Source organism: Macaca thibetana, chromosome 16 (genome assembly GCF_024542745.1).
Source record: "Macaca thibetana thibetana isolate TM-01 chromosome 16, ASM2454274v1, whole genome shotgun sequence".
NCBI lineage: Eukaryota > Metazoa > Chordata > Mammalia > Primates > Cercopithecidae > Macaca > Macaca thibetana.
The window spans coordinates 7145652-7173129 of record NC_065593.1 but is presented as its reverse complement, the minus strand read 5'-3'; the positions used below and the strand labels follow the sequence as shown (position 1 = coordinate 7173129).

The window sequence follows — 27478 nt, the reverse complement described above, 5'->3', positions numbered from 1 at the left end:
TTTAGCTGGAATTGCCTTAGTTTTGTCAGCAAAGTGATGGAGGTGTGCCGTGGACAAGAGCATTTCTGAACAATGGACAGAGGTGGAAATAATTGCGATTCTCCTCCAGTCTGTATGTCGTCGGATGTTTGATAGAAGTTTCAAGAGAATGTAAAAATACATACATTTTCAACGAGTCATCAGGAAGATATTAATGAGCCTTGCCCCACCTAATACAGCCCTCTAATCAGAGCCAGGTGCCACTGGATGAGGGTTCCCTCCAGCTGTTCTCACACACACTACTGCGCATGTGCCCTTCTCCATTTTCTGAGTAAGGAGGGAAGTAATGATGCCCTGCACACCTGGACATTCTGTGGAGTTGCCTCTGCAGTGGGATTTCGGCCCCATGTTCTCAGGAAGCTGTCGTGCTCTGGAGAGCCATGTCTACAGATATGCCACGTAGATTTTCAGAATTTTCTATGTTCATAGACTAGCAAGTAATCGATTAACAGAAAGGAAGTGCACGTTTCTTTCCAATGTGATTAAACCAAATATGTACAGAGATTGTGCAGGGTTAGGCAGGAAAATGGGAAGATACGGTTGAAAGAAGTCAAAAGCACATGGTTTGTGTGAATGGATTGAAACTCAGAGACCAGTTTTAGATCTCAGTTTACAAATTCTTCCAGGAAGCCTTCCCTGACCTCTCAAGGCTGAATTAAGTGTTCTCCTGCCCTGCACTAAGTAACATTCACCGTGGACTGTAATCCCTTTGTGTTGTCTTTCTCCCTGGCCAGACACCAGCAGAGGACTTTGAAAACAGACTGTCCTATATCTAGGGGCACACAGTCCAGATTTGTTGTCATAGATGACAGACCCAATAAAAATGGACTGCTTTAGGAGCTTGAGGCAGAGGAGATGAGTGGAATACTTATCTTGAAGGAAGGTGAGGTCTTTGAATTAGTCCACTGAGTGCTTTATGTTTACTCCACAAGGAAGGTGGGTTCCACCACAGCCCCGGCACTAATTCAAGTCTTCCTGTTCTAGTTCACCTTATCTTGATGAAGAGAATAATTAGTTTTCAGCTTTTATAGGAGGAGAGGCAGTTGAAGCATATCAAGTAAAGCTGTGTGTGGGTGGTGGTTTTCTGATTACAATCCATTAAGGCTAGGCTGTGATTTCCAAACCTCCTTCATTTGCGACATGAGCCAAACCCACACCCAATTTCCTCTTACAGAAAGCAGCATGCTACTCTCAGGAAAATGATTTCTTTAATTATGTTTATTTTAAGTAGAAGCATTACTGAAAAAGTGTATTGAGCAAAACAAAATACTTCGGTTGACACACACAAGAAAAGGAGGGCTTTTGAGAAAGACAAGGAAAATCCCACATTTGGAGCTGGTGTTTTAGCCATTTTCCAGCTGAGGTTCCTCCTTCTGAGCCATTTCTAGAGCAAAGCAGACACTGAGCCCTGAATGATCCAATCCCTCCCCCCATTTCTAAGTTATCACTGATGTTGTTTTTCTTGAAAGACACTTCCCCCTGTGCTTGTGGCTGTCATACTGCAAACTCTGAATCTGAGACAGCTTGTGAGCTGGGGCTGGGCTTCTCTGTACATCGTGTTCAAAGTCTCAGCATGACCCTGCGCCCCAAGACAACACTTCCTCTTACCAGTCACTTTAAAATCCAGAGGTCACTTTATTTCCCATCAAAATATAAAGAAGTCTCCTTGCATCACCTGTTTACTCCATCAGTTGCACCTGAGCATTCCAACCTTTCCTCTGTCCTTTTGAATTCCCTGGCGGTACTCACTGCCAAGTGAATGCCATCTGGTTCATGGTTTTGTTGTTAAAACAGATCTCTCTCTCTTTTTTTTTAAGGTACTAGAAAATGCTTCTGCAATTTTTTCTTTCAGCAAGCCTTCCTCTGCCCACAGCATCCAACAGTCCATTGATGTAGGAATGTCACTAATTTGAGTCTCTGTGTGGCAACAACTTTCTTTTTTTTTTTTTTTTTTTTGAGACGGAGTCTCGCTCTGTAGCCCAGGCTAGAGTGCAGTGGCCGGATCTCAGCTCACTGCAAGCTCCGCCTCCCGGGTTCACGCCATTCTCCGGCCTCAGCCTCCCGAGTAGCTGGGACTACAGGCGCCCGCCACCTCGCCCGGCTAGTTTTTTGTATTTCTTAGTAGAGACGGGGTTTCACCGGGTTAGCCAGGATGGTCTCGATCTCCCGACCTCGTGATCCACCCGTCTCGGCCTCCCAAAGTGCTGGGATTACAGGCTTGAGCCACCGCGCCCGGCCTTTTTTTTTTTTTTTTTTTTTAAGAATTGGTGTCCTTAATCCCAGCACTTTGGGAGGCCGAGACGGGCGGATCACGAGGTCAGGAGTTCGAGACCATCCTGGCTAACACGGTGAAACCCCGTCTCTACTAAAAAATACAAAAAACTAGCCGGGCGAGGTGGCGGGCGCCTGTAGTCCCGGCTACTCGGGAGGCTGAGGCAGGAGAATGGCGTAAAAACCCGGGAGGCGGAGCTTGCAGTGAGCTGAGATCCGGCCACTGCACTCCAGCCTGGGCAACACAGCGAGACTCCGTCTCAAAAAAAAAAAAAAAAAGAATTGGTGTCTTGCTCTGTCACCCAGGCTGGAGTACAGTGGTGCAGTCATAGTTCACTGCAGCCTACAACTCCCAGGCTCAAGCAATCCTCCCTCTTCAGACTCCCAAGTAGGTCGGACTATAGGCATGTGGCCCCTTGCCTAATTTTTTTTTTTTTTTTAGAGATGGGGTCTTGCTATGTTGCCCCAGATAACCAATCACATTCTAACAGAAGGTGCTAATATCTTGTGCCAGTGGTGCTGAATATCATCAGGCAAATTAATCTTTCTCATCTATAAGACGATGATAATGGTACCTATAGGCGGGGTTGTTGTAAAGATTAGAAAGCATATGTGTAACTGCCTGGCACATGACAGCCACAGGCATTTCAACTGAGATGTCTATCATGTACCTCAAAGTTAAAATAGTCAAAAATAAAACTGGTCGTGTCTCTACCATGAGCACACTCACTAGTGTCTGTCCTAGGGTTCCCCACCTGAATAACCCCCCTCTGCCATCCCCTCTGTCTCTCGACTCCCAGCCTGTTCTCCCCCTGCGCTGGGGGAAGACCCCACTCCTTATCTTGATTTCCAGATGCCTTCCCAGCCCCTTCTTGTAACTCTCCCTTCCTCATTCCAGCCTCCATGCTGTCCCAGAGGCCTACTGGGACCTTTCCCAGCATCTGATAGAGTTCTGCTTGCCATTAGTTGAGTCATGGCTTAAATATCACCTATGGAAAGGCTTTCCCCAAGCACTCAGTCTCAAGTCACCCCCATTGCATTACCCTGTTTTGAGTCTAGTCTCAAAATAGCGATCAGCACTGTTACTTATGTTTATGTCCATCTCCCTCTAGACTTTAAGCAGGACTTTGTCTTGATTGCCACTGCCTTTCTAGCACCCAGAATTGTGCCTACATGTGAGACACCTGTCAACTGTTTACCAGGTTAATGGATTCAATAAATAGTAGCTGCTCCTATTATCAGCGTTAAAATTAAATTTTTATACATATATATACACGTATGTATCTTAGTTCATGCAAACACACTCAACTATATATACACATATATATGTATGTATAAATACATAATTTAAGGTTAAAAATGAATTTGGGGGATTTGACAGTAACCCTACTGAAATAGGGACCCTAAAATCAGGTCTTTGTTATATTTCCTCCCATACTGGAAGACTGAAAAGGGGTTGACTGACTTATGGAAGCCACAGAAAACTATTCATGGATATAAAAGGAAGCCCTCATCCCTCTTAAATCATCTATACCCACACAAATTCCACTCGGTAAACTACAACTGCCCTGCCTGATAAACGTAACTCAGAAATGATTAAGTTTCTCTCCAGAACAATGTGCATTAAAAATCCTCCTCCTTTCTTTTAGATGACTTGCAAAGCCTGCCCCTAGTGTCACTCTGCATTCTCCACTGTTGAGAAATACAGATCAGAGATTAAAGGAGGAGCTGGTTCCTTCTCATGCTCATTGGCATTTGCACAAACAGGGGCCCCTCAGTGGCTTATAGCCTCAGACTTATTTTCTGAAGTATTCTGCATTATGTAAAGTGCTCTGTCTCCTGGTGAGTTCTGCCTAGCAATAGCCCCCAGCTCCCTTTTTCTGAACATTCCCACAGACCAGAGGCTTAAAAGATCCTCATTACCTGAAATAGGACTGTGGTTACAAATCCTCAACCTCTTCTCCCTCTGGGCAGGATGGCGCTTTCCAGGGTAGATGACACAGTGGGTTGGTGAACTCTCAATTCTCTGCCAGGGACCCCATGGGAAGGCAGTTCCAAAGGAGGGGAAGGAGAAGGTAGACAGAATCCTACAGTTCGCCTGACGGGTTCCCAAGCCAGTGTTGGGAAACAGTGATCTTGGGGATAGCTTAGAGTAAATCCACTTTTTTTCCACATTGGCTCCCACGATGAGTTTGGGCGCACTTTACTACAATATTATTACTTACTTTCTATGTTCTAATGCCTGGAGATTCACAGGTAAGTGAACATACCCTAAGAAGTTCACCTCAGGTAGGAAATGCAGATACATAAATGTCTGCCTGGATTACTCAGGAAAAGACGCTTACAGTTGCTTATCAGAGACCATACCCACACTCTGGCTGCCAGACCCGCTTTGTGACTTTCCCCTTAGATATCCCAAAGGCATCTCAGACTGAACACACCCAAGGTCACACTTACAACCTCCTCTCCTCTTCTTCCCTGCTTGTCTCAATGAGTGGTGTCTCCATGGACCCATAAGCCCAGGACTTGCTATTGATACCTCCTCCCTGTCTCCTCCCCTCCTTACTTACACTGCATGCACATCCTGTCCCTTTGCCTCCCAAATTCCTTCCAAATTCACCTTCTTGGCATCTCTACTGTCACCATCCTGATCCTAACTACTGTCATCCTTCATCCCCTCACTCCTCATCTCCTGATTGATCCTTCCATACCTGCTTTAGGCCCCTCCAGTGTGTCCTTCACAAATAGGATCACTTAGCACTGGTGCCCCTCCCCTCACCCCCTGCACACATAGGTGCACACACGCACACACGCAGGCACACATGCTCAGCACTCATATACGGTAAGATCCTTCCGTGGCTTTCTGTTGCTTTTAGAATAGCAAAGTCAAGGCCGAGTGCAGTGGCTCATGCCTGTAATCTCTGTACTTTGAGAGGCTGAGGCAGGAGGATTGCTTGGGGCCAGGAGTTCAAGGCCAGCCTGGGCAACATGGTGAGACCCCATCTCTACAAAAAATTGTTTTAAAAAGTTTTCTGAGTTTGGTGGCGTGCACCTATCGTGCCAGCTATTCAGGAGGCTGAGATAGGAGGATGACCTGAGCCCAAGAGATCGAGGCTGCAGTGAGCTGAGACCATGCCACCGCACTCCAGCCAGCCTTGTCCTGAAGAACTTTCCCTGTCATTCTCAGCACTCCAGCCAAGCCACACCACCTTCCTTTTTTTCCTCATGCGGTAAACTTGACTTTTTTAACATATATAGTTCTGTGACTCCTAACACGTGTTAATCTTTTTTTTTACACCACCCACACCTCAAACCTTCCAGCCCCAAGGCCTTTATGAATACTGTCCCCTCCACTAGCCCTGACTTGACAAGGTCACCACTCTGTCCAGCTCAGCTCAGACATCCCTTCCTCAGAGAAGCCTCCTCTGGTCCCCTAGACTCAGTCATCTCTTGTGTGTGTCTTCACTGCACCATGCTCTTTTCCTCACTGCATTTGGAGTGGTGACTTTAGAGTGACTAGTGTGGCTCTTGACGTCCACCTCCTTGAGCGAAGGGTCTGCTCAGTGCAGGCAGGAGCACGTGTAGATTGTTGCTCGCCATGGTATCCCCAGCGCCTAGCACGGTGCTTACCCCATGGTAGGCGCCCAGGGAGCATTCTTGGCGTGAGTACTCAATCACCTGCACAGGAATAGCCAACCCTTGCCTTCCAGCCCCCACCCTGCTGCCTGTCCTTAGGTGGCTTCGTGCATGTCATAGAAGGACGCTGGCCTAAAAATCAAGCAGCCATGTTTTGAATTGCCCTTCCACCTCTTTTTGGAGAACTTGACATTGTCTGATTTTTTTTTTTCAATGAAGATTATGAATCTACCTCAAAATCCAATGGTCAGGATTAAATGGGGCAAACTATGAGAGTAGGGTCTGTCATATAATAGGAGCTCAGCGGACAGCAGCCTTCATTCCACCCGTGTGGGTGCTGGGGAGACTGTTCCAGAGAAAGGGGCAAAATGGTGCTCAGGGTATTATGTCCTTGTTGAAAACTTACAAAGACATGGACGAGTTATCATTGTACTCTGGGACCGTTTTGCCTTTATGACTCATTTTATTTAGCACATGTGGTTTTTCACACCTCCTGCTTGTGCCATTGTGCCAGGCTCTGGGGGATGGTGAGAGGAATGTGGCAGGCATGTGCCCTGGAAGCCCTGGTGAAACAGGTAAACAGATCAGAGCCAGGGTGTGACAAGCCCGTCTGCAGGTACATCCAGCTCTGTGTCAGTGCTGAGCCGGGAGCGCCAACAGCCCTGGGAAGGGAGCCAGGGTTCACGGAACAGGCAGAGCTGACTCGCAGCATCCTCCAGGTTACAGCACTGCTTCCACCTGCCTGAAGCCACACACCCAGGTCCCAGCAGGCGGAAATGGAGCTCAGCGCTCTAGCACAGAGGTTGCACCCGGAGGTGGTACTGAAGTAGATACTGAATTCCCTACGGTGTTTGTCCGTGTGTAGGGGCTTCTTTCCTCCCCACAATGTGGGAAGGCATGAGGAGCACCAGGTGGGCAGGAGCCACCGATGCTAAGGGTTCTGCAGCGCAGGCAGCGTTCCTGTGAAGCAGGGTCTGAGCCAGACCCCACAGCCTCCTGCCCCCAGGCACGCAGGCACCCCCAGGTGAGAAAGGAGGCATCTTAGCTCATCGGCTGCCCCACCAGCCTGATGTAAGCACCTGTCTCCCAGCCACCCTGTGATATAGGCAGGCAGTGATGAGAGCACAGGGTGGCAGAGCTTCTGAGCTGCCAGGCAGACTGTCCCAGGAGAGGAAACCATTCTTTGGAAATCTCTGGTGATGACTGCCTCTGTCTCCCTCTCCTGCCCTGACCCCAACACAGGTGCATTTCTCCTGGGAGGAATCCTCTACTCCTGGCAGTTTCCTCATTTCAACGCCCTCAGCTGGGGCCTCCGTGAAGACTACTCCCGGGGCGGCTACTGCATGATGTCGGTCACCCATCCGGGCCTGTGCCGGCGCGTGGCGCTGCGCCACTGCCTGGCCCTGCTCGTGCTGTCCGCAGCAGCTCCTGTCCTGGACATCACCACGTGGACCTTCCCTTTCGTGGCCCTTCCCATCAACGCCTACATCTCCTACCTCGGCTTCCGCTTCTACGTGGACGCAGACCGCAGGAGCTCGCGGAGACTGTTCTTCTGCAGCCTGTGGCACCTGCCGCTGCTGCTGCTGCTCATGCTCACCTGCAAGCGGCCGTGCGGGGACGAGGACGCGGCGCCCCCTCCCAGCTGAGCGCATGGGGACGCCCACCGCTCCTTTCCCTCCACGGCCAGGCGAGCATGTTGTGGTAATTCTGCATCACAAGAAGAGAAAATGCTGGGCTTAGAACAAGATTATAAATGAATTTGGTGCTCAGTGATCACTTGACGGTTTTTTTTAAGAAGAATACCCAAAATGTTCCCCAAATAAGAACTGCATCAGCTCAGTCAGTGAACACAAAAAAGGAATATTTTTCCCGTTGAGGGTCTTTATATATAATCTCTCCTCCATCCCCACCCTCCATTCTGTTTCTTCTTCCTCACATGGGTATACACATACACAGCTTCCTCTTTACCCCCACACCACACACACACTCCACCTGCCCAGCGGAGTGGCACTTTGTGGCCAGACAGCGTGAACCTCATGATCTGCTGTCTGTAGTTCTGTGAACTCAGGTTCCTCAAGGGCCTCGTGGCATCCCCTTCGTGGTGACTGAGCCAGGGCCTACATTTTTGATTTTCCCCACCCCACACATTCTCAGCCATAGTCCTTCTAACAATGCCAATAGCTAGGACCCGGCTGCTGTGCGCTGGGACTGGGGATTCCACATGCTTGCCTAGGGAGTCTCAAGCTGGACTGCCAGCCCCTGTCCTCCCTTCACCCCCATTGCGTATGAGCATTTCAGAAGTCCAAGAAGTCACAGGCATCTTTATAGTTCACATTAACATACACTATTGGAAGTATTTCCTTCAAAAAGGGTAGCCCTGGACTTAATACCAACCGGATACCTCTGGTCCCCACCCCATTACTGTACCTCGGTAGTCACTACTGTGGGTCGCCGCTGCTCTGCTACACAGCACAGCTTTTTCAAGGCTGTATTGAGAAGGGAAGTTAGGAATAAGGGTGTGCTGGGCTAACCAGCCCACAGAGCTCACATTCCTGTCCCTTGGGTGAAAAATACTTGTCCATCCTGATATCTCCTGAATTCAGAAGTTGGCCTCCACATGTGCAATGGCTTTAAGAGCCAGAAGACGAGTTCTGGGAATTTTGCGAGTTATCCTGTGGCCAGGTGTGGCCTCAGGTACCAAACAGGGTTACCTGTAGCTCTTTGGTCCTTTGTACTCCCACGGGTCTGCAGAGTCCCATCTGCCCAAAGGTCTTGAAGCTTGACAGGATGTTTTCATTACTCAGTCTCCCAGGGCACTGCTGGTCTGTAGGGATTCATTGGCCGGAGTGGGAGAGTTGAACAGCATTTAAACAGAGTTCTCTTGAAAATGTCTAAAGGGATTGTAGGTAGATAACATCCATCACTGTTTCCACTTATCTGAAATCTTCCCTCTTGGCTGCCCCCAGGTTGTTTACTGTGGAGAACAATGCATAGGAATGTCCGGAAAGCGCCTCTACAACTTGTTACAGCCTTCACGCTTGTACAATTCATGGATTCTCTTTTCGTTCCACAATAAAACGGTATACAAGAACAGGAGTGCGTGTGACGTCATTGGAATTAATCATCCTGTGCCGAGTTCACACCGTTTCTGGTAGAGCTGGCAACACTTGATCACGCCTTCAAGAGCTGGCAGAGGGCGCGTGGGGAGGTTGCTTTTGTTTTGTAAATTTACAAATTATAGTTGTGTATATTTATGAGGTAAAAAAGTGATGTTATGATTTATGAAGACAATTGGAATAATGAAATCGAGCTGATGAATGTATTCATTACCTCAGACACTTATTTTTGTGGTAAGAATATTTTTAATGTACTCAGTAATTTTGAAATTATAATACATTATTTACTGCATTCATACAGCGTGTGATGTATGTCAAAGGGAGGAGACATAATCGTCCTAAACTGACTTTGTACCCTTTCACCATCTTGTCCCCGTTCCGTTCAACTCCTGGCCTCTCTAACCACCATTCTATTGTCTTCTTCAAGTCTGATTATTCTGGATTCCACATATAAGTATGAACCAATGCAATATTTATCTTTCTGTGCCTTATTAAGTTGAGAACTTTCACCTTTTCATTGAAGAGCAGCACTTTCTGGCTCCTCTGACATCTCTGGATTGCCAGCATCACTACTCTTGCACTGTGAGGCCATGATTAAGCAAAATAAAGGTTACTGAGCACAAGCTCAGTAAGCAAAATAAAGGTTACTGAGCACAAGCTCTGCCACCACAGTCGGATTTGATAACCGAGTTGGCTGCTAAGTGACTCATGGGTGGGACGGTATCCAGCATGGATCTGCTGGACAAAGAGAGAATTCAGGTCCCGAGCAGGTGATGCTAGATTGCATCACACTACTAAGTACAACACACAATCTAAAACTTCTGGAATGTTTATTTCTGTAATTTTCTATTTACTATTTTTGGACCTTGGTTGACCATGGGTAAGTGAAACAGTGGAAAGAGAAACCACGGATAAGGGAGAACTGCTATACATATCTGCCTGCCTGGAGAAAAATAAAGCAATATACCTGCTTCTTGTTTGTTGGAAACCCAAACATAATTGACCTGCTGGACAGATGACACTTTTTAGCATCTTTTGGCCACTATTTCCTAACTGCAAGATGTGAAGATATGCTCTGCATCAAAGAGGCTCTCATGTTCACTTACTCATTCAGAGTCCATCACTCAGTGGCTGGGCTCCGCCATGCACATCTCAGAGCGTCTGAGAGGCAAGGTATCCACCAGCGTTGAACAACTCTGTGCTTGCATTCTGATCATGCCTCATGCCTCACACTTCAGCTTGCATGACGCCACCAACTTGAGCCCTCTGAAAATCCCGTCTGACCACTGCTCACCTCCTCTACCACCACCAGGTTGGTTGAACCACCCGTCTATCCGAGACACATGCCTGCAAGACATGCCTGCAATTTATTTTCCTCTTTGCCCCAGCCCTGTCTGTTTTTCACACGGCAGCCAGCATGATCCCTCTAAGCTACCAGGCAGATCCTGCTATTCCCATTCTCCACCCTGTCATTGCTTCCCTACTTGGTCCCATGCCATCTGGTCCCATGCCATCTGGTCCTGCTCCCCTCTCTGATCTTGGAAATACCTTCTTGCCACACCTACTGTCCTGCCTACAGATCTCCATGCTTTTCCTCAATACTCAAGCACACCCGCTGTGGTGTATTCATATTGATAACTCCTGTTCCCTCTGCGTGGGGTCCTCTCATTTCATTGAGATGACACCTCCTTAGAGAGGCCTTTTTTGGCCACCTTACCAAATAGCACTCCTGTCCCCACCCCCAGTGCTTATTACTTCCTTGCTGTGCTTTGCTTTTTGCTTTTTTTTTTTTTTTTTTTTTTTTTTTTTTTTTTTTTTTGCTTTTTTTTTTTTTTTGAGATGGAGTCTTATTCTGTTGCCCAGGCTGGAGTGCAATGGTGCAATCTTGGCTTACTTCAACCTTCGCCTCCTGGGTTCAAGCGATTCTCCTGCCTTAGCCTTCCGAGTAGCTGGGATTACAGGCACCATCTTGCCCGGGTAATTTTGTATTTTAGTAGAGATGGGGTTTCACCATGTTGGTCAGGCTGGTCTCGAACTCCTGACCTCAGTTAACACTACTTCATGTTCTATGTCTGTTTACATATCTCATTATTTAATGACTGTCTTCCCTGGAATATAAGTTCCGTGAAGGCAAGGACTGTATCTTTGCATCACTTTATCTCCAGCTTCTAGAACAAATGCTTAGCACAGAGTAGGTGCTCAATAAATGCCTTTTCCTGAACAAATAAAAGAATAATCCCATCTGGGTTGTATGAAGTCCCTGTGGTCAGAGGGAAACAGCCTGTTAGCCTGGGATAAAGAATGAATGGATTTGGAAAGGTATTGAAGACATGTGGTTCCATGAGAAAAGATGGCTTCCACATAGTCCTTATCTGGCTGGTGCAATCACTCTTCCCACTCCTGACTTCAGGACTCTGTCCCCAGGCTGCACCAACCAGAATGCACTCCACTGCCTCCAGGCCACCACCCCACAGCTTCTACTTGTTTCTGGAATTGCCTTTTCTAACTTCAAACTTCCACCCCCCCCCCCCCCCGCCACGGCCATTCCTGATGTATTCATTTCCCATAGCACCTATTAATATGTGCCATACACTTTTCACTTGTTACTGACTACCGACCACCACCCCTGAACTGTAAACTCAGTAGGGCAGAAATATCTGTTTCTCACTGCTGTGTCCACAGGCACCTAGAACAGAAGACAATCCATAAGTGATCATGTGATGGGTGCTTCATCAATGATGAAAGGAATGAACGAGTACCTTTTATGGCATGGTGGGAGGCGGAGGTGGTGGGAGCACTTGAAGGTGGAGGAGATTGGTACATGCCTGCCCCTTGTGACTGAATCTGGAACAGGTGCACCCTTCTACCTGCTTTGTTAAGAAAACTGCCAAAGTCGAACCAAGGCAAGTGACTATTTCTTCCTAGTTTGACTCATTCATCAATTTTCATCATTTTCTGTATCTTCAGGGGTACTTTGACTTAACTACTGAAGGGGTGGCCTGCCTCTCCACACCTGTGGGTGTTTCTCGTTAGGTGGAACGAGAGACTTGAGAAAAGAAATGAGACAGAGACAAAGTATAGAGAAAGAAAAAGTGGGCCCAGGAGACCGGTGCTCAGCATACAGAGGACCCTCAGTATTTATTGATCATTATCTTTACCATCAAAGAAAAAGGGAAGTGGCAGGATAATAGGATCATCGTAGGGAGAAGGTCAGCAGTAAGACATATGAATAAAGATCTCTGTGACATAAGTTTAAGGAAAAGTGCTGTGCCTTGATATGCATATGTAAACATCTCCATAAACCTTTTTAGTGCATAAAGAGCAGCACTGCTAGCAAGTCCCACCTTTCGCCCTAAGGCTGTTTTCTCCTTTCTCAGTAAACAGAACATACAATCGGGTTTTACACCGAGATGTTCCATTGCCCAGGGACGGGCAGGAGACAGATGCTTTTCTCTATCTCAACTGCCAAGAGGCCTTCTTTCCTCTTATACTAGTCCTCCTCAGCACAGACCCTTCACGCGTGTCAGGCTGGGGGACGATCAGGTCTTTCCCTTCCCACGAGGCCATATTTCAGACTATCACATGGGGAGAAACCTTGGACAATACCTAGCTTTCCTAGGCAGAAATTCCTGCGACCTTTGGCAGAGTACGTGTCCCTGGGTACTTGAGATTAAGAGAATGGCGATGACTTTTCACAAGCATACTGCCTTCAGGCACTTGTTTAACAAAGCACACCCTGCACAGCCCAAAATCCATTAAACCTCGAGTCACCACAGCACATGTCTCTTGCAAGGACAAGGTTGGGGGTAGGGTCACAGATTAACAGCATCTCAAATTCAGAATAAAATGGAGTCTCTTATGTCTACTTCTTTCTATATAGACACTGTAACAGTCTGATGGCTCTTTTCCCCACAATTACTTAGTAACAAAGAGTTTTCAGCCCAGTAAATTAAGTTGGATTCTTGACCAATATTTTTACTTTTTAAATGCATTAGCAGAGAATCTAGTGTCTGTCTCCATCTTCATCCCTCATCATCTGCCACTAAAGGCTTGGCTTTAACTCACTTCCACCAGATAGGAGCTCCGGCGTCACCTCCTGAGCACCAGCGTCATGCATCCAGGTCACCGTAAATGAGGGGGTTTATAAATTGGGGACCTGCCTGTGAAGTAGAAGCCAAGACAATGAGGACTCCCAGATGCAGAGAAGGTCAAGAGGGCAGGTGGACCCCATTCAGGGAAAGAGGGTGCGGTTCCAGGGTCGTGGGAAAAGCCTGTCTTTCCTCACCAGCCGGCAGCCAGGGGGCGCTGCAGGCTGGGGCGCTGTGAAGCTGCTGTTGGCTGAGGGCACCCCACTCAGCAAAACGGGGCCAGAGCCGGGGATTCAGGAGAGGGCGGGGCGAGGACCGCACAGGGCACAGTGGGCGAGGCAAAGCAAAGTTCTTGGTTGAGTAACCCCACTCCGCCCCATCCCAAACGTCCAAAGAGAGGCAAGGTGACCGAGACAATCTGAAGATGAGCCAGACACACCAAACAAGGTCCTCAGCCCTCCCCAGCTTCAACAAACACAGAAAGCAAGAAGCCAGGAATCAAAACAGAGACCCATGGAGAGGACAGCCACCTTCCGCCCACCCGCCAGCTATCCTGTGCCCACTGAGCACGAGGCTGTGAGTGAGGCCTCGTGTCGGGGAGTGAGATGCACCCGAATATTCCCAGCCCCCAGGAGCACACTCCGGAGGTTTCCGGGAGAGGCAGTGCAGCCATGAGGCGAGAGTAAAAGGAGCCTTCCCCTCCCTCCCACCCCCAACCCCCGTTCCTAACCTAGAATCCTCCAGCCTCGCCTGTGCCACTCTCAGGACCCGCCACCTGACTTAGGGCTGCCTTTGTGCAGCCTGGCTGGGGGCTTCTCAACATCCGCTTCTCCATGATCCTGACTCTTGTGTCCCTTGATCTGGCTCTCAGGGTCCTTCCTTCCAGGCTCCATCTCTGTCACAGGGCTGGTCTGGCCATAGGCCCTGACTCTATAAGGGGACTTGAGCCAAACCGAGCACTCAGCCCAGCCCATGACTTTTTTTTTTTTTATGGGATATTCTAGCGTCTACGCATCACCGCAGTTGTGTTTCTGTGTCTCAAAGGAAATAGTTCAGCATAGGTGATTGGTCATTAGGCCAAACACTAGTAGGGGGAGTGGGGAGGAGAGAAGGCACTTCAAGCAGAGAGCAGGGTGAGCAAAGGCCCAGGGTGAAGGGGCATCGAGTGTTTGGGGAGCATGATCAGTTCTGCATGGCTGGAGTATAGGGGCCAGGAGAAGCTGGAGGATGAGGTTCAAGAGAGAAGTGGAGGGACCAGATATGGCCAACTTTATGTTTGCCCAACTAAGTCGTCTAGACTTTACCCTAAGGGCACTAGGGAGCCATTGAAGAGTAAAGCTAGAAAGTAGCATGATCATGTTTGTGCTTTAGAAAGAAAATCCAGGCACAGAGCAGAAGGTGGATGGGAAGAACTGGGAAGACCAGGGGAGCAATCATGGGTCTGAATCTGGGCAGACGAGGGAGAGGGAGAGCAGAGGAAACTCCGCAGGGTTGATTGGGGTGAGAGAAGATCCTGGGATATTCCCGGGGTCCCAGCTTGAGGACAAGGTGGTGCCTTCGCTCAAGGGGAGTACCCCTTGCATTTCTCATGTCCCCTTTTCTCCCTTTGCCTGTGGTCACCAGTATCCCAATTGCTGGTCTCAGCTCTAGTGGAAGACCCAGGCTGCCTCAGCCTGGCCCCCAGCCCCTCACGCTCACATAATCCTGCCTCCCCCGACACTGCAGACTCCAGGCCACCCAAGCCTCTGCCTGTAATCTCCCCACTGCCTGGCACTTGGGAAATAGCTTCCCTGGCCAGTCCCAGCTACAGTCTCCTGCTGTGGTGTGGTGTGGTGTGCTGAATGACCAGCTCATTGAAGACAAGGTGCGTTGCCTTTGCTCTAACAGAGTGGCCCCACGGTTCCCCTCAGTCAACTGCCTCTGCCTGGAAGGTGCTCAAAGCAGGAACTCCTCTGATTTTTCTCTCCATCCAAGTCTCCCCAACCTGAATAACCCACCAACCTATTCAGTCAGAGGGTCTGAATTCATTTGACAAAAAGGAAGAATGGGATTGCTTGCCTTAAAACCGACCCAAACTATGGCTGATGTCCAGAACCCTCACACAGCCATTTGACACTTAGTCACGTCAAAAATAGAAATGATCTCCCCAGAACCAGACAAGCAGAAAAAACTCTTCCCTACTAAGCCCGTTGTCTATTTGTAGACAGCCATTCCCATAGGGCTGCGTCCTCATGAGCTGACCATTAACCAACCTTCCTGTATCCATCTGGACACATAATTGCAAGTGACAGGAATTCCAACTAAAACTGAATTGATCAAAAATAGGAATGTGTTGGTTCATATAGTTGGAAAAAGCACACTGGCTTCCGGCAAGACTTGCTCCTGGCCACAGCTCTTGGGAAGCTCTCTCCCTTTAAGATACTGAGACCCCTTAAACAATTATTCATTCCTTTATTTCTCTATATTTAGCTACCTTGGGCCAGGTACTGTTTCAGGTACTGGGAATGCAGCAGTGAACAGAAGAGTTAAAAATCCCTGCCCTCGTGCCTATAATATATCTCTAGGAAAAAAATGCAAAAAACCTAGTAACTGGGGTTGCCTCTGGGGTGAGGAACTGTCGGGCTGGGAAAAGCTTCTTACTCAAACCCAGTAAGAAAGAGGAAGTCTTGGAATTGAGATGCAGGACCTAATTGGTCTGATTCAGGGTTGGTGCCCATTTTTGATTCACTGAGCCTGGCTCGAATCAATCAGAGGCTGCGTGTAGAACACAGTCTTCCCTTCCCATGACTAAAGGTTTGGGAAATGTGGTAGGAAGAGGGCGGAGGAAGGGGAAATTCCTTCCAGTTTGGTCATCAGAGACTTTGGGGTCAGGAGCTCTAAGGGAGTGGGCCCCAGGGCCTTGGAGAGGAGTGCCAGTCAAGGCTGGGCCCAGCTCCTCTGCAGACCCTCAGACTCTCCCACCCACAGCCAAGAGGCAAGGCTGTCCCGAACATTTTACACCTGTGGTCTCAGTTTATTGTAAGGAAAGACCACATTTATATATAGTCCCAGATTAAGGTCAGCCTATTACAAGGCCATTAACACGAAGACTACCCAGGACATTTTACTACCTGCTCTTTAAACCAAATCCACCCCTACCGCCTGGGATTTCCCAAGACAGCGCCATGTTCAGGGAAGACAGAGCCACAGTCAGGGCTAAGGCCAGATCCCGTCAAAAGCACCTGAATCAGCACCTTTAAACTTCAGCAGCTTTCTTCTCGAAATAAAATGTGGCTTGGAAGCCACTTTCACTTTCTTAGGAATGCCTTAAGGAAAATCCTTCGGGGTTGAAGAGCCAGAAATGAGCTAGCAATGTTTATTTTTCACAGTAGCCCCATGCTCTGAATTTATGTGGGGAGTGGAAAGGGAGGCCACTAAATTCTCCTTAGCCCCAACCCTGCTGGGGGAACAGCTCATGCCCAGATACTTCAGGAAAGAGGAGAGCATCTGCCTCAAGCACGGCTGCTGCCGCCCGGGAAGTGGTCCTCTTCCCCAGAATTGTCCCTGCTCCCTCATCTAGAAAGGGACACTTGGCATTCTCCACGACGCATTTTCATGCTAATGCGTTTAGTCAAAAAGAGGAGCCCAAACAGATGTGGGCCATTTGGCAGGGATGTCGTTCATTTGTTAGCAAGTGCAAAAGGCTCGTTGGCAGGATATTAAATATTACCTTGGCTATTCACAAACACTTCATATTTCAAGAATGGAAGGGAGGCGAGGGCTGCATCCAATAAATCAGCCTTTGTCAAAGAGGCAGAAAGAGGCAAACATTTGATAAATCTATGTCATTGTGCTCAGAGATCAAAGGCCCTAACATATGTATTTGTGCAACTGGCATTCCAGCAGACAACTATAACAAACCGAGGTTGGGACAGCTGGAGAAAACGAATTAGCCAGTTCTAATTCGTAATTAGCCTGGCCTCGGGAGAGGTGAGCGGGTGTCCTGGCTGAGCTCTCAGAGGGGTAGAGGAAAGAGATGGGGCAGAAAGGGGGCTCCTTCTAGGCCCTGGGTTGTGCCAATGGCGCCATCTGGTCTCTGAACCTGCTCCAACATGAAGGCCACTTCGAGACGAACATAGTTAGTGACAGCCTCACAGTCCCCAAAGTCAAAAGACAAAATGCATTGGCTGTTGGGCACAGCTGGAAACCAGAGTAGTCAACATGGTTTGTGGAAGATCCCAGGCTGGCCCAGGACCTCCTCGGTCTCTGCTGCCCCTCGCACTGGTCTGACATTTTCCTATTCTCCCATGGCCGCCTCCTTTCTCTCTCCTGCCTTCACTCTGCTTTCTCTCCAGCCTGTGCTCTGGATATATCCATGGTTCTAAGTTGGAACCACCTGTGTCTCTGGAAAGACCTTGACAGCCCCATCCACCAGCTCCTGTCACCGTGCCTGACGTGTCCACCAGTGCAGGCTGTGCTTCAGCGTGACCCTGCCCTCTGCAGGCAGCCTCTGGTGAAGGGCTCGTGTGCTGTTGGGCAGAGCGGTCCCTACAGTTTCAACAGGATGGCTCAGTTCACTGAGAACCAAGAGTCAGGTGATACCTGGAACCGGGCGGGTGGGAAAGACTCAGTTGCAATCCAAGCAGACTTTTCACAGTGGGTGGGTACCAGGGGTGAGCTGGGCTTCTTTGTTTCAAAGAAAAGGCCATGTGCTCTCTCCTTACCTGGCTCCCACTCCAGCTGCCCCCAGCCCCGTACCCACCCCTCAGCCTGCTCCTGACATCTTGCTGCTTCATTTGGTCATGCTTACTTGGCAAAATCTTCAACCGCCGGGGAGAGCCAACTTTGCGTACTCACACCTGAGCTTGACCAGCTGCTGGCATCAGGGAAACATGGACCGGCCTCATGGCCACTCAGGGCCCAGCGCTGATGCCCCAGGACCACAGCCCTGTCACATCTTACATCCCACACACTCTTCTCTGCCTCTCCTCCCCATCCCTGGCTCTCTGTTCCCACGGTGATCTGTCCCTGCTCCTGTCTGAAGCCGGTCCCTCTCCTTGTGCGTTTAATTTCATCTCCTCATCCACTCAGACATTGCTCCAGAAACTCTCCTCTTCCCTCTCCTACAAAGCCAGTTTCTTATTTTCTATTAGATCTTTCTCACAAACTTAAAAAATGCTATTTTGCCCATTTTAAGAGAAAACAAGACAGACACCCTCTTGATTCCTCTTCCCCTGCTGGCCACCACCTCATTTATTTGCTCACATCTGCAGCAGAATTTGCAAGGATCGTCTACGCTTGCTGTGTTCAGTTACCCTCTGTGTCAGCCTGCTCAGGCTGCCATAACAAAATACCATTGATTGGGTGACCTAAGCCACAGAAATGTATTTTCTCACAGTTCCAGAGGCTTTTCAGAAAAGACCCTTCTGGATTTTCAGAAAATCTCACTGACTATATCTTCAGAGTATATCCAGTACCCACAACCACTCTTGGAAGTCCAAGATCAAGCTTTCGACCTATTCACTTTCTGCCAAGAGCCCACCTCCTGGCTTACAGACAATTAAGGCACGCTGTCCTCCCTGGCCTTTCCTCTGAGCATGCTCCTGGAGTGAGCCAGAGCAAGCCCTCTGGTGTCTCTTTCTTTTGTTTTTTGATATAGGGGCTCACTCTATTGCCCAGGCAGGAGTGCAGTGGCACGATCACAGCTCACTGCAGCCTCAAACTCCCCAGACTCAGATGATCCTCCGGCCACAGCTTCCAAGTAGCTGGGACTACAGGCACATGCACCATGCCTACCCAGCTGATTTCTTTGTATTTTTAGTAGAGACAGGGCTTCACCATGTCCCTCAGTCTGGTCTCAAACACCAGGCTCAAGAGATCCATCTGCCTCGGCCTCCCAAAGTGCTGGGAATACAGGAGGAAGCCACCACACCTGGCCTCTGCTGTCTCTTTATAAGGACGCTAATCCTCTTAGGTCAAGGCCCCACCCTCATGACCTCATTTAACCCTAATTACTTCCTCACTCCAAATACAGCCATACTGAGGATTCGGGCTTTCATGGATGAATTTGGGGGGGACATAAACATTTAGTCCCCAACACCCTGCTCCCATGATCCCTTCAACCCACCAAACAGGCTCCTGCACCCACCAGTCAACTGTAATCGCTCTTGTCAACATCACGCCTTGCCGCCACACTGCTAAATCCACAGGGTGAGTCTTCACCCTCATCTTACTTGACCTCTCAGCAGCACTTCACCCAGCTGAGTACTCTCTCCTCCTTGATTCACTTTCTTCTCTTGGCTTCTGGTACACCATGCTCCTTGTTTTTCTTCCTACTTCACGGTTTGCTCCTTGTCTGCCTGTTTTCCTGGTTCTTCTCTCTCAATCTCTTAATGTTGGAGCACTCCAGGGCTCAGTCCTCAATCTTCTTCTTTCTTTTTTCTGTTTTTGAAACAGAGTCTCACTCTTGTTGCCCAGGCTGGAGTGCAATGGCGTGATGTCGGCTGACTGCAACCGACAGTAAGTGGAACTCACTGAACCCTCCAGGGTTCAAGCAATTCTCCTGCCTTAGCCTCCCAGTAGCTGAGATTACAGGTGCCCACCACCAAACCCGGCTAATTTTTGTATTTTTAGTAGAGATGGGGTTTCACCATGTTAGCCAGGCTGGTCTTGAACTCCTGACTTCAGGTGATTCGCCCACCTCGGCCCCTCAGAGTGCTGGGATTGAAGGCGTGAGCCACTTCACCCAGACTGGTGATGCAATCCAGTCTCAAGACTGTAAATACCACCTAGATGCTTAGCAACTCCTAAATGTGCCTTTCCAGCTTAGGTTTTTACAGCCATCTCCAGACTTATCGATCCAATTGCCCCTTCATTTCTGCTGAAATGCCTAAAAGACATTGCAAACTCAGCATGCCCCAGATGGACTCCTGATCTTCCCCCCAGATATTCACAACCTTCCACATCTTTGTTGACAGCAACTCCGTTCTTTCATTTGTTCAGCTCAATTCTTTACACCCTCCTCTCTTTCTCTCATATCCCAATTTTTCAGGAAATCCTGCTGACTGTATCTTCAGGGTGTATCCAGTATCCAGTTGCTTCTCACTTCTCATTATCTGCACAACTCTCATCATCTTTTGCCTGCGTTGCTCGAAAAGCTCTCTTTCCTTCCAATCTTGCCCTCTTTTTTTTTTTTTTTTTTTTTTGAGATGGAGTCTAGCTCTGTCGCCCAGACTGGAGTGCCGTGGCATGATCTTGGCTCACTGCAACCTCTGCCTCCTGGATTCAATCGATTCTCCTGCCTCAGCCTCCCAAGTACCACGCCCAGCTAATTTTTGTATTTTTAGTAGAGATGGTGCCCACCACAGCTGAGGTGAGGGTTCTGCTATATCTCCCCAGCTTCTGGGACCCAGACTGATAGAGTAGCCATCATCTTAAATGTTGGTGGTCTCTGCAGTGAAGAGAAAGGCCCAGAAAGTCTCACACTGGCAGTGAAATGCTCCAGCTTACAGATGACACCCATCATTTCCACTTAAAATGTCCCTCCACCCCAACAAGAGGCCATGATATGCAACCTACTGTTCATAAAGACACGGGCTGAGACAGAACAGCACTCGACTCCCATAGGAAGCGTCTTCTCTGAGACAAGGCAAACACGGAGTTTGTCAATAAAAAAGTTCAAAGGAGAAAATTACCTGGAGGGGACTTAATGTCAAGCAGATAAGAGTTTTGTGTAGCTGTAGAGAAAGTCTGTAATGGTCCTTCTCCAAGGTAAAATATTCAAAAGTAGGGAGAAGATATGAAGTGATCAGTAATAATAAATTAGTGAAGGATGGCTAATCGCTCCTAAATGTGCTTGCTTCTTCTTTAGGGTTATTGTTTTTCATCTATGTTTGCACTTTTTTTTTTTTTTCCCCGAGATGGAGTCTAGCTCTATAACCAGGCTGGAGTGCAGTGGTGCGATCTGGGCTCACTGCTACCTCCACCTCCCGGGTTCACGGGATTCTCCTACCTCAGCCTCCAGAGTAGCTGGGATTACAGGCACGTGCTGCCACGCCCGACTAATTTTTATATTTTTAGTAGAGATGGGGTTTCACCATGTTGGTCAGGATAGTCTCAATCTCCCGACCTCGTGATGCGCCCACCTTGGCCTCCCAAAGTGTTGGGATTACAGGCGTGAGCCACTGCGCCTGGCCCGCACATTTTTGCATGTACCAAATACGTTAAAACTTTTAGCTTCCAAAGATTTTGCCACCATTGTTTCATTAATGAACTCTCATTGCTCATGAAGAAGGTAGTTTGTACCTGGAATGGAATATTACAAATGACTGTCCCTAAAATGTAGACTTGTCTCACTCAGAGTGAGCCAGTGGCATTAGAGGTCCTTCCATCTAAGGTTTGGACATTTGAGGTCTTTGTCACATTGTAATGTAGTGGTTAGTTAAATGTCATCCTTGGTATCTTGGAACTTAGTCCATTGCATTATTGAGACCGAGATCCTTGGGCTATTTTTCCAAAGACTTGCTGACAGATGAAGACATACATCAGAGACAAAAAATAAAGTTTCTTTCAACTCTGATATTCTTCACTGTTCTAATTATGCCCATCCTTGAGGAACTGTTTCAAACATCACCACCAAGAGAAATGCTTGTTTACTCCTAGCCTTATGAATTGCAACTTTGGTTTGCCAGGGGCCAGCATCTCCCTTCTACTAAGTGGAGACAGTGCTCAGTACGTGAATACATAGCACCTATTTCGTTCCAAGTGATTAGTTTCCTAACCCGACCATTGTAATCCCATTTCATTTATAAGGAATTGGTTTAGAACAGGCATGTGACTCAATCCTGGCCAATGAGACATGAGGGGACTGTGCTACACAGCTTCTGGGAAAGGCCTTATTTGTAAGATACAAGGCCCCTCCTCTTTCTCTGTGTGTGTGGTACTTGGATGGGATCCCTGTAACTATTTCAGGGAAGAACAAACCTAGGAGATCTGTAGCAAAACAAAATCAGGACCTCTGGACTTACTGTTATTTGTGATGATACATTGCCCTTCTATGTAAAACAACTTCAGCAGGGCCTTCAGTCACTGGCAGCCAAAAGCATCCTAATTGACAACGTAAAGAAGACTTGCAAGGTTCTTCACCTAGCTTCCCATGACACACATCATTTCTACAGGGATACCATTGGAAGCCCCAAGGAATGTGCTACCAAGGCCCTGATCCTGGTGCTATTTTTACCAGCCAATAGGAACAAAAGTAAAATAAGTGCAGATGGGTAGGCAGCTTCCTCCGAGCCCTGCCTGGTGGAATACATGGAGCCATTTGGCTGATCTTCATGGAGGAGATCACAGGCGAGTGCCCACCATCTGTTGTATTAACTCTTGCCCATAATCTTGATTTATAAAAGGCCCTCTAGGATTTTCCCACCTAATTGCTTTGGATCTGAAATGGTCACTTCAAAGATTACAATTCCTGATATATAGATGGATGGGGCTGGAAGTTTAACTCATGAGTTAAGGGAAGCAGAGAAAGATCTGAAGCCTCTTTCTCATTGTGACGGGCCAACAGGTATTTGCAAACTGCAAGGACATGAATATTCACAACATATCTGTACAGAAATCTTTTGTTATCTAATGACATGGACCACAGCATCCTTGGCAGCATTTTTGGTCATAGGCTAGGGTTTCTTATCTTCAGCACTGTTGACATTTTGGGCCATGTAATTCTTTGTTGTGGGAGGCTGTCCTGTGCATCATAGGATTTTAGCAGCATTCCTGGCCTCTACCCCACAGATGCCAGTAGCATCACCCAGTTGTGAAAAACAAAGATGTTTTCCTGCATAGCCAAATGTCCCCTGCCAACAAAATCTCCCCCAGTGAGAACCGCTGTCTTAGAACTACACTCAAATATCTTCAGATTTAAAAAAAAAAAAAAAAAAAAAAAAAATGTAGTGAGCATTCTGTTATTTTCACCACCAACCTATCCATTTATGTTTATTCTGGTAAGGGCACCCTGACTTCCCTCTGCTACTCTGTCCATGGGGTTTGGATGGGGCTGACTCTAACCAGGTACCCTAGGTGGCATGTTACACGGGCTTGATCAGTGGGAGTACAGCATCCTCTTGACCACAGTGATCTGTTCGACGACTGATGCTGGGTCCAATTCATGATCTGTACAGTCATGTTGAGGACTTTGACATGAACTCTTGGACTTGCGTTTGTGAGAATATAAGCCTGGAATTGCCAGCTGCCATCCTGCCACCCCAAAAAGAGCCTCTCTGGAAAAGCAGCCAATAGAGATGAAAGTAGAACAAAGAGAAGGGGAGAGACCAGTTCATGATGACATTATCTAAGCCTCTGAATCCAGCGATGTCTACTGCCAGGTTTCTCTCTTGGATTTTTCATAGTCATGAGCCCATCAATTTATTTTGGGCATAAGCCATTTTGTGTTAAATTTCCTCTTATATGCAAAGGATCCTTATGGTAACATTTAATTAGATTTTTAAAAATATTTTTAAATGGATGCAAAATAGATGTGTATAATTTCAGGATGCATGTGACAACTTCATAAATGTATATCAGGTGTAAAGATCTAATCGGTGTACTTTGGATAGTCATCACCTTAAATATTTGTCTTTTGTTAATGCTAGACACATTCATGTTATTCTCTTCTAGCTATTTTGGAATGTAAAATAAATTATTGTGAACTATAACCATCCTACTGATCTAACACTGGGTCTTAACTTTTTCTACCAAAACATATATTTGCTGATCTGCTTGCAATCTATAAACTTGCTTTCCCTTTACAATATCCATAGCCTTTTCTGCACTAGAGTTATAGGTTACCTGGAAGATTACTCTTTTCCTCTTTGCTAGTTTCTCTATGTTTAGGCAATTCTCAAGAATGCTTTGGGGTTGAACAATGAGGCTGAGGACAGGTAGAGAAATTCACTTTGGAAGAAGCGGGACCCTCTTCCTCTGGGCTTAGATAGCAGGGTAAACAGGTGGTGCAATGGTCAATTTTATGTGTCAATCTGACTGAACCATGGGGTACCCAGATATTATTCTGGGTATATCTGCAAGGATGTTTCTGGATGAGATTAACATCAGAATCAGGAGTAAAGCAAATTGCCCTCCCTAATATGGGATGGCCTCATCCAGTCCATTGAAGGCCTGAATAGAACAAAAAGGTCAAGTAAGGAGAAACTTTGCCTGTCTAAGTGCTTGAACTGGATATCAGTCTTCTCCTGCCTTTGGACTTGGATTTGGACCATCGGCTCTCCTATTTCTCAGCCTTTCAGACTCAGACTGGAACTACGTCATCAGTTCTCCTGGGTCCTCATCTTGCTGAATGCAGATCTTGGAACTTCTCAGCTGCTATAACCACATAAGCCAATTTCTTATAATAAATCTCTCTCTCAAAGAGAATGCTTATACACTGTTGGTGGAGATGTAAACTAGTACAATCTCTATGGAAAATGATATAGAGATTTCTCAAAGAGTTAAAAATAGAACTACCATTTAATCCAGCAATTCTATTGCTATCTACTCAAAGGAAAAGAAATCATTATATCAAAACACACCTGCACTCATATGTTTACCACAGCACTCTTCACAATAACAAAGTCATGGAATCAACCTAAGGGCCATTAATGGACGACCAGATAAAGAAAATGTGGCACATATGCCGTGGAATACTGCTCAGCTATAAAAAAGAATAAAATCATGTCTTTCACAGCAAAATGGATACAACTGGAGTCCATTATTCTAAATGAAATAACTCAGAAACAGAAAGTCAAATACCACATGTTCTCACAAATAAATAGGAGCTAAACAATGTGTGCCTATGGACACATGGAGTGTAATAATAGACATTGAAGATTTCAAAAGGAGGGAAGCAGGTGAGGGATGAGAAATTACATCTTGAGTACAATGTACACTATTCAGGTGAAGGTTACACTAAATGCTCAGACTTCACCACTGCAATATACCAACATAACAAAACTGTACTTATATGCACTTATATCCCCTAAATTTATATAAATTAAAAATCTCTTTCTGTCCGTATATACGTGTGTTTGTATGTGTGGCAGACACACACACACACACACATATATATTATCCTGTTGGTTCCGTTTCTCTGAAGAACTCAGACGAACACAAATGGGTTTTGGCAGAACAAGTGTGTAAGGGGGAAATCTATGCCTTCCCTTGATTCAAGCTTTCTCGCCCCTACCTTTTTATACTTCTCCAATGTGGATGAGGCTGCCCTGTTAAATTAACCTTTGCCACTTCACTGAGAAAGGATCCCAGAGCTTTAGAAAGTTTCAGAGGACGGAGTAGGGCATGGGGGGCACAAGGCTATAAAAAACTTTAATAAAATCTTTATGTAATTCGGAATAACTTGGTAATTTCTGAGAACTACACTCAACTGTCTACAAATTGACAAAACTTTATATAGTGGACACCTTGTTATTTTCACCATCAAGCTATCCATTCATGTTCATTCTGCTATGGGTACCCTGATTTCCATGGTAGGGGGACACCTTTATATCTTTATTTCATACCTGGTTGGGACCAGAACTGCCTGGACAGAAGTTGCCTAAACTGGAAAAAAAAAAAAAAAAAAAAAAAAAATATTTATATGCAAATGTTATAGATTCCTCCCAAAGCACTGTTTTTATTTGTGGGCTATAGGCAGGTGGCATTAGAAAAATTGATGCTTATTCATAAAACCTGGCATGGTTTCCTATGTTTAGAATAGGAAGATGAACACACCTTGAGACTCTGGTAAGAAGTAAGGTCTTTGTCACCCAGAAAATGAACATATGCCAATTCTGCAAACACATTTAGAGCATGTATGGCTCCCCTGATGCTTATCCATGGATTTCCTGAAGAAATCAGGCTGTGGGGAGAAATCAGGCTGTCTCTAGTATGGTGGGGTGGTTTCTTAACAGATCTTTGCCCTACTCCTTTCAGATGTCTTAGTTCCCTGACTAAGCCAGACTGCTTCTGAAGATCCAATGAGCATCTGGATTCATTCAGTCTGCATACTGCTGGAACAACCATGCATTTGAAAGTCATACACACCCAGATTCAAATTCTGGTCTGCTATTCAGTTGTGTGATACGGGCATGCATTGCCACTCCTGCAAACTCTGGCTTGTACCCTCATCTGTAATAATCTGGTACAATAAGCTGGGAGGAGGTATTGGAGTAAATAATCCATATTCTTTCCTCTTCTATAGAAAAAAAAAGAAAGAAAGAAAACAACTGTCTTTTCTTCTACTACCCACAAACAGAACTTCTGGATCCCAAATGTGTGATTGTTTTTCCCACACCAAGCAATTCTCTGCAGACACCAACTGGGTGTCCTGCAATTTAATTCAATTCTGACACTGTCTACCTGGAGTTAGTGCAGACCCCTCAGGTTAAGGGCTTGGTCCCATGAGAGTGTCCCCACATCAGACACCCAGTAGCATGTCAAGGCTGTCACCTGTACTTATGACCAATGGCTATAAATCTGAAGTTTTCACAAACCCCTCCTTGGGTTAGATAATTGGCTAAAACAGCTCACTCAGGAAAATAGTTTACTTACCCCATTCCTGATTTATTATAAAAGGATACAACTTAGGAACACAGCCAGATGGAAGAGATGCTAAGAGCAAGGTATGGGAGGGACATGGAGCTTCCATGCCCTCTCTGGGCGTGACAGCCTCCCAGCACCTTCATGTGTTCAATCTGGAAGCTCTCTGAACCCTGTCTTTTTGGGTTTCTATGGTGACTTTGTTATGTAAGCATGGTTGATTAAATCATTGGCCATTGGTGATTAGAATCAATCTCCAGCCCCTCTCCCCTCCCCAGAAAATTTCCCCTGAAAATTCCAATCTTCTAATTATATATTAGTTCCCCTGGCAGCCAACCCCCTATTCTTTGGGGCTTTCCAAAAGTTACCTCATCAACATAAACTCAAGTGTGTTTGAAAGGGCCCTGTATGAGCAATAAAAGATGCTCCTTTCACCTTTTTTTTTTTTTTTTTTTTTTTTTTTTTTTTTTTTTTTTTTTTGAGACGGAGTCTCGCTCTGTCTCCCGGGCTGGAGTTGCAGTGGCCGGATCTCAGCTCACTGCAAGCTCCGCCTCCCGGGTTCACGCCATTCTCCTGCCTCAGCCTCCCGAGTAGCTGGGACTACAGGCGCCGCCACCTCGCCCGGCTAGTTTTTTGTATTTTTTAGTAGAGACGGGGTTTCACCATGTTCACCAGGATGGTCTCGATCTCCTGACCTCGTGATCCACCCGTCTCGGCCTCCCAAAGTGCTGGGATTACAGGCTTGAGCCACCGCGCCCGGCCTCC

General features: G+C 47.0%; 1 protein-coding gene across 1 annotated transcript in view; it reads left to right on the top strand.

The window, feature by feature from the left end:
• LOC126939902 (protoheme IX farnesyltransferase, mitochondrial) overlaps nucleotides 1-9037 on the top strand; it is a 558222-nt gene extending 549185 nt beyond the window's left edge. The window contains exon 8 of the mRNA XM_050765727.1: nucleotides 7189-9037. Within this exon, the coding sequence (XP_050621684.1) occupies nucleotides 7189-7592 (404 nt within the window). The 3' untranslated portion in view covers nucleotides 7593-9037. The remainder of the gene's footprint in view (nucleotides 1-7188) is intronic.
• Nucleotides 9038-27478: the final 18441 nt, after the last annotated feature.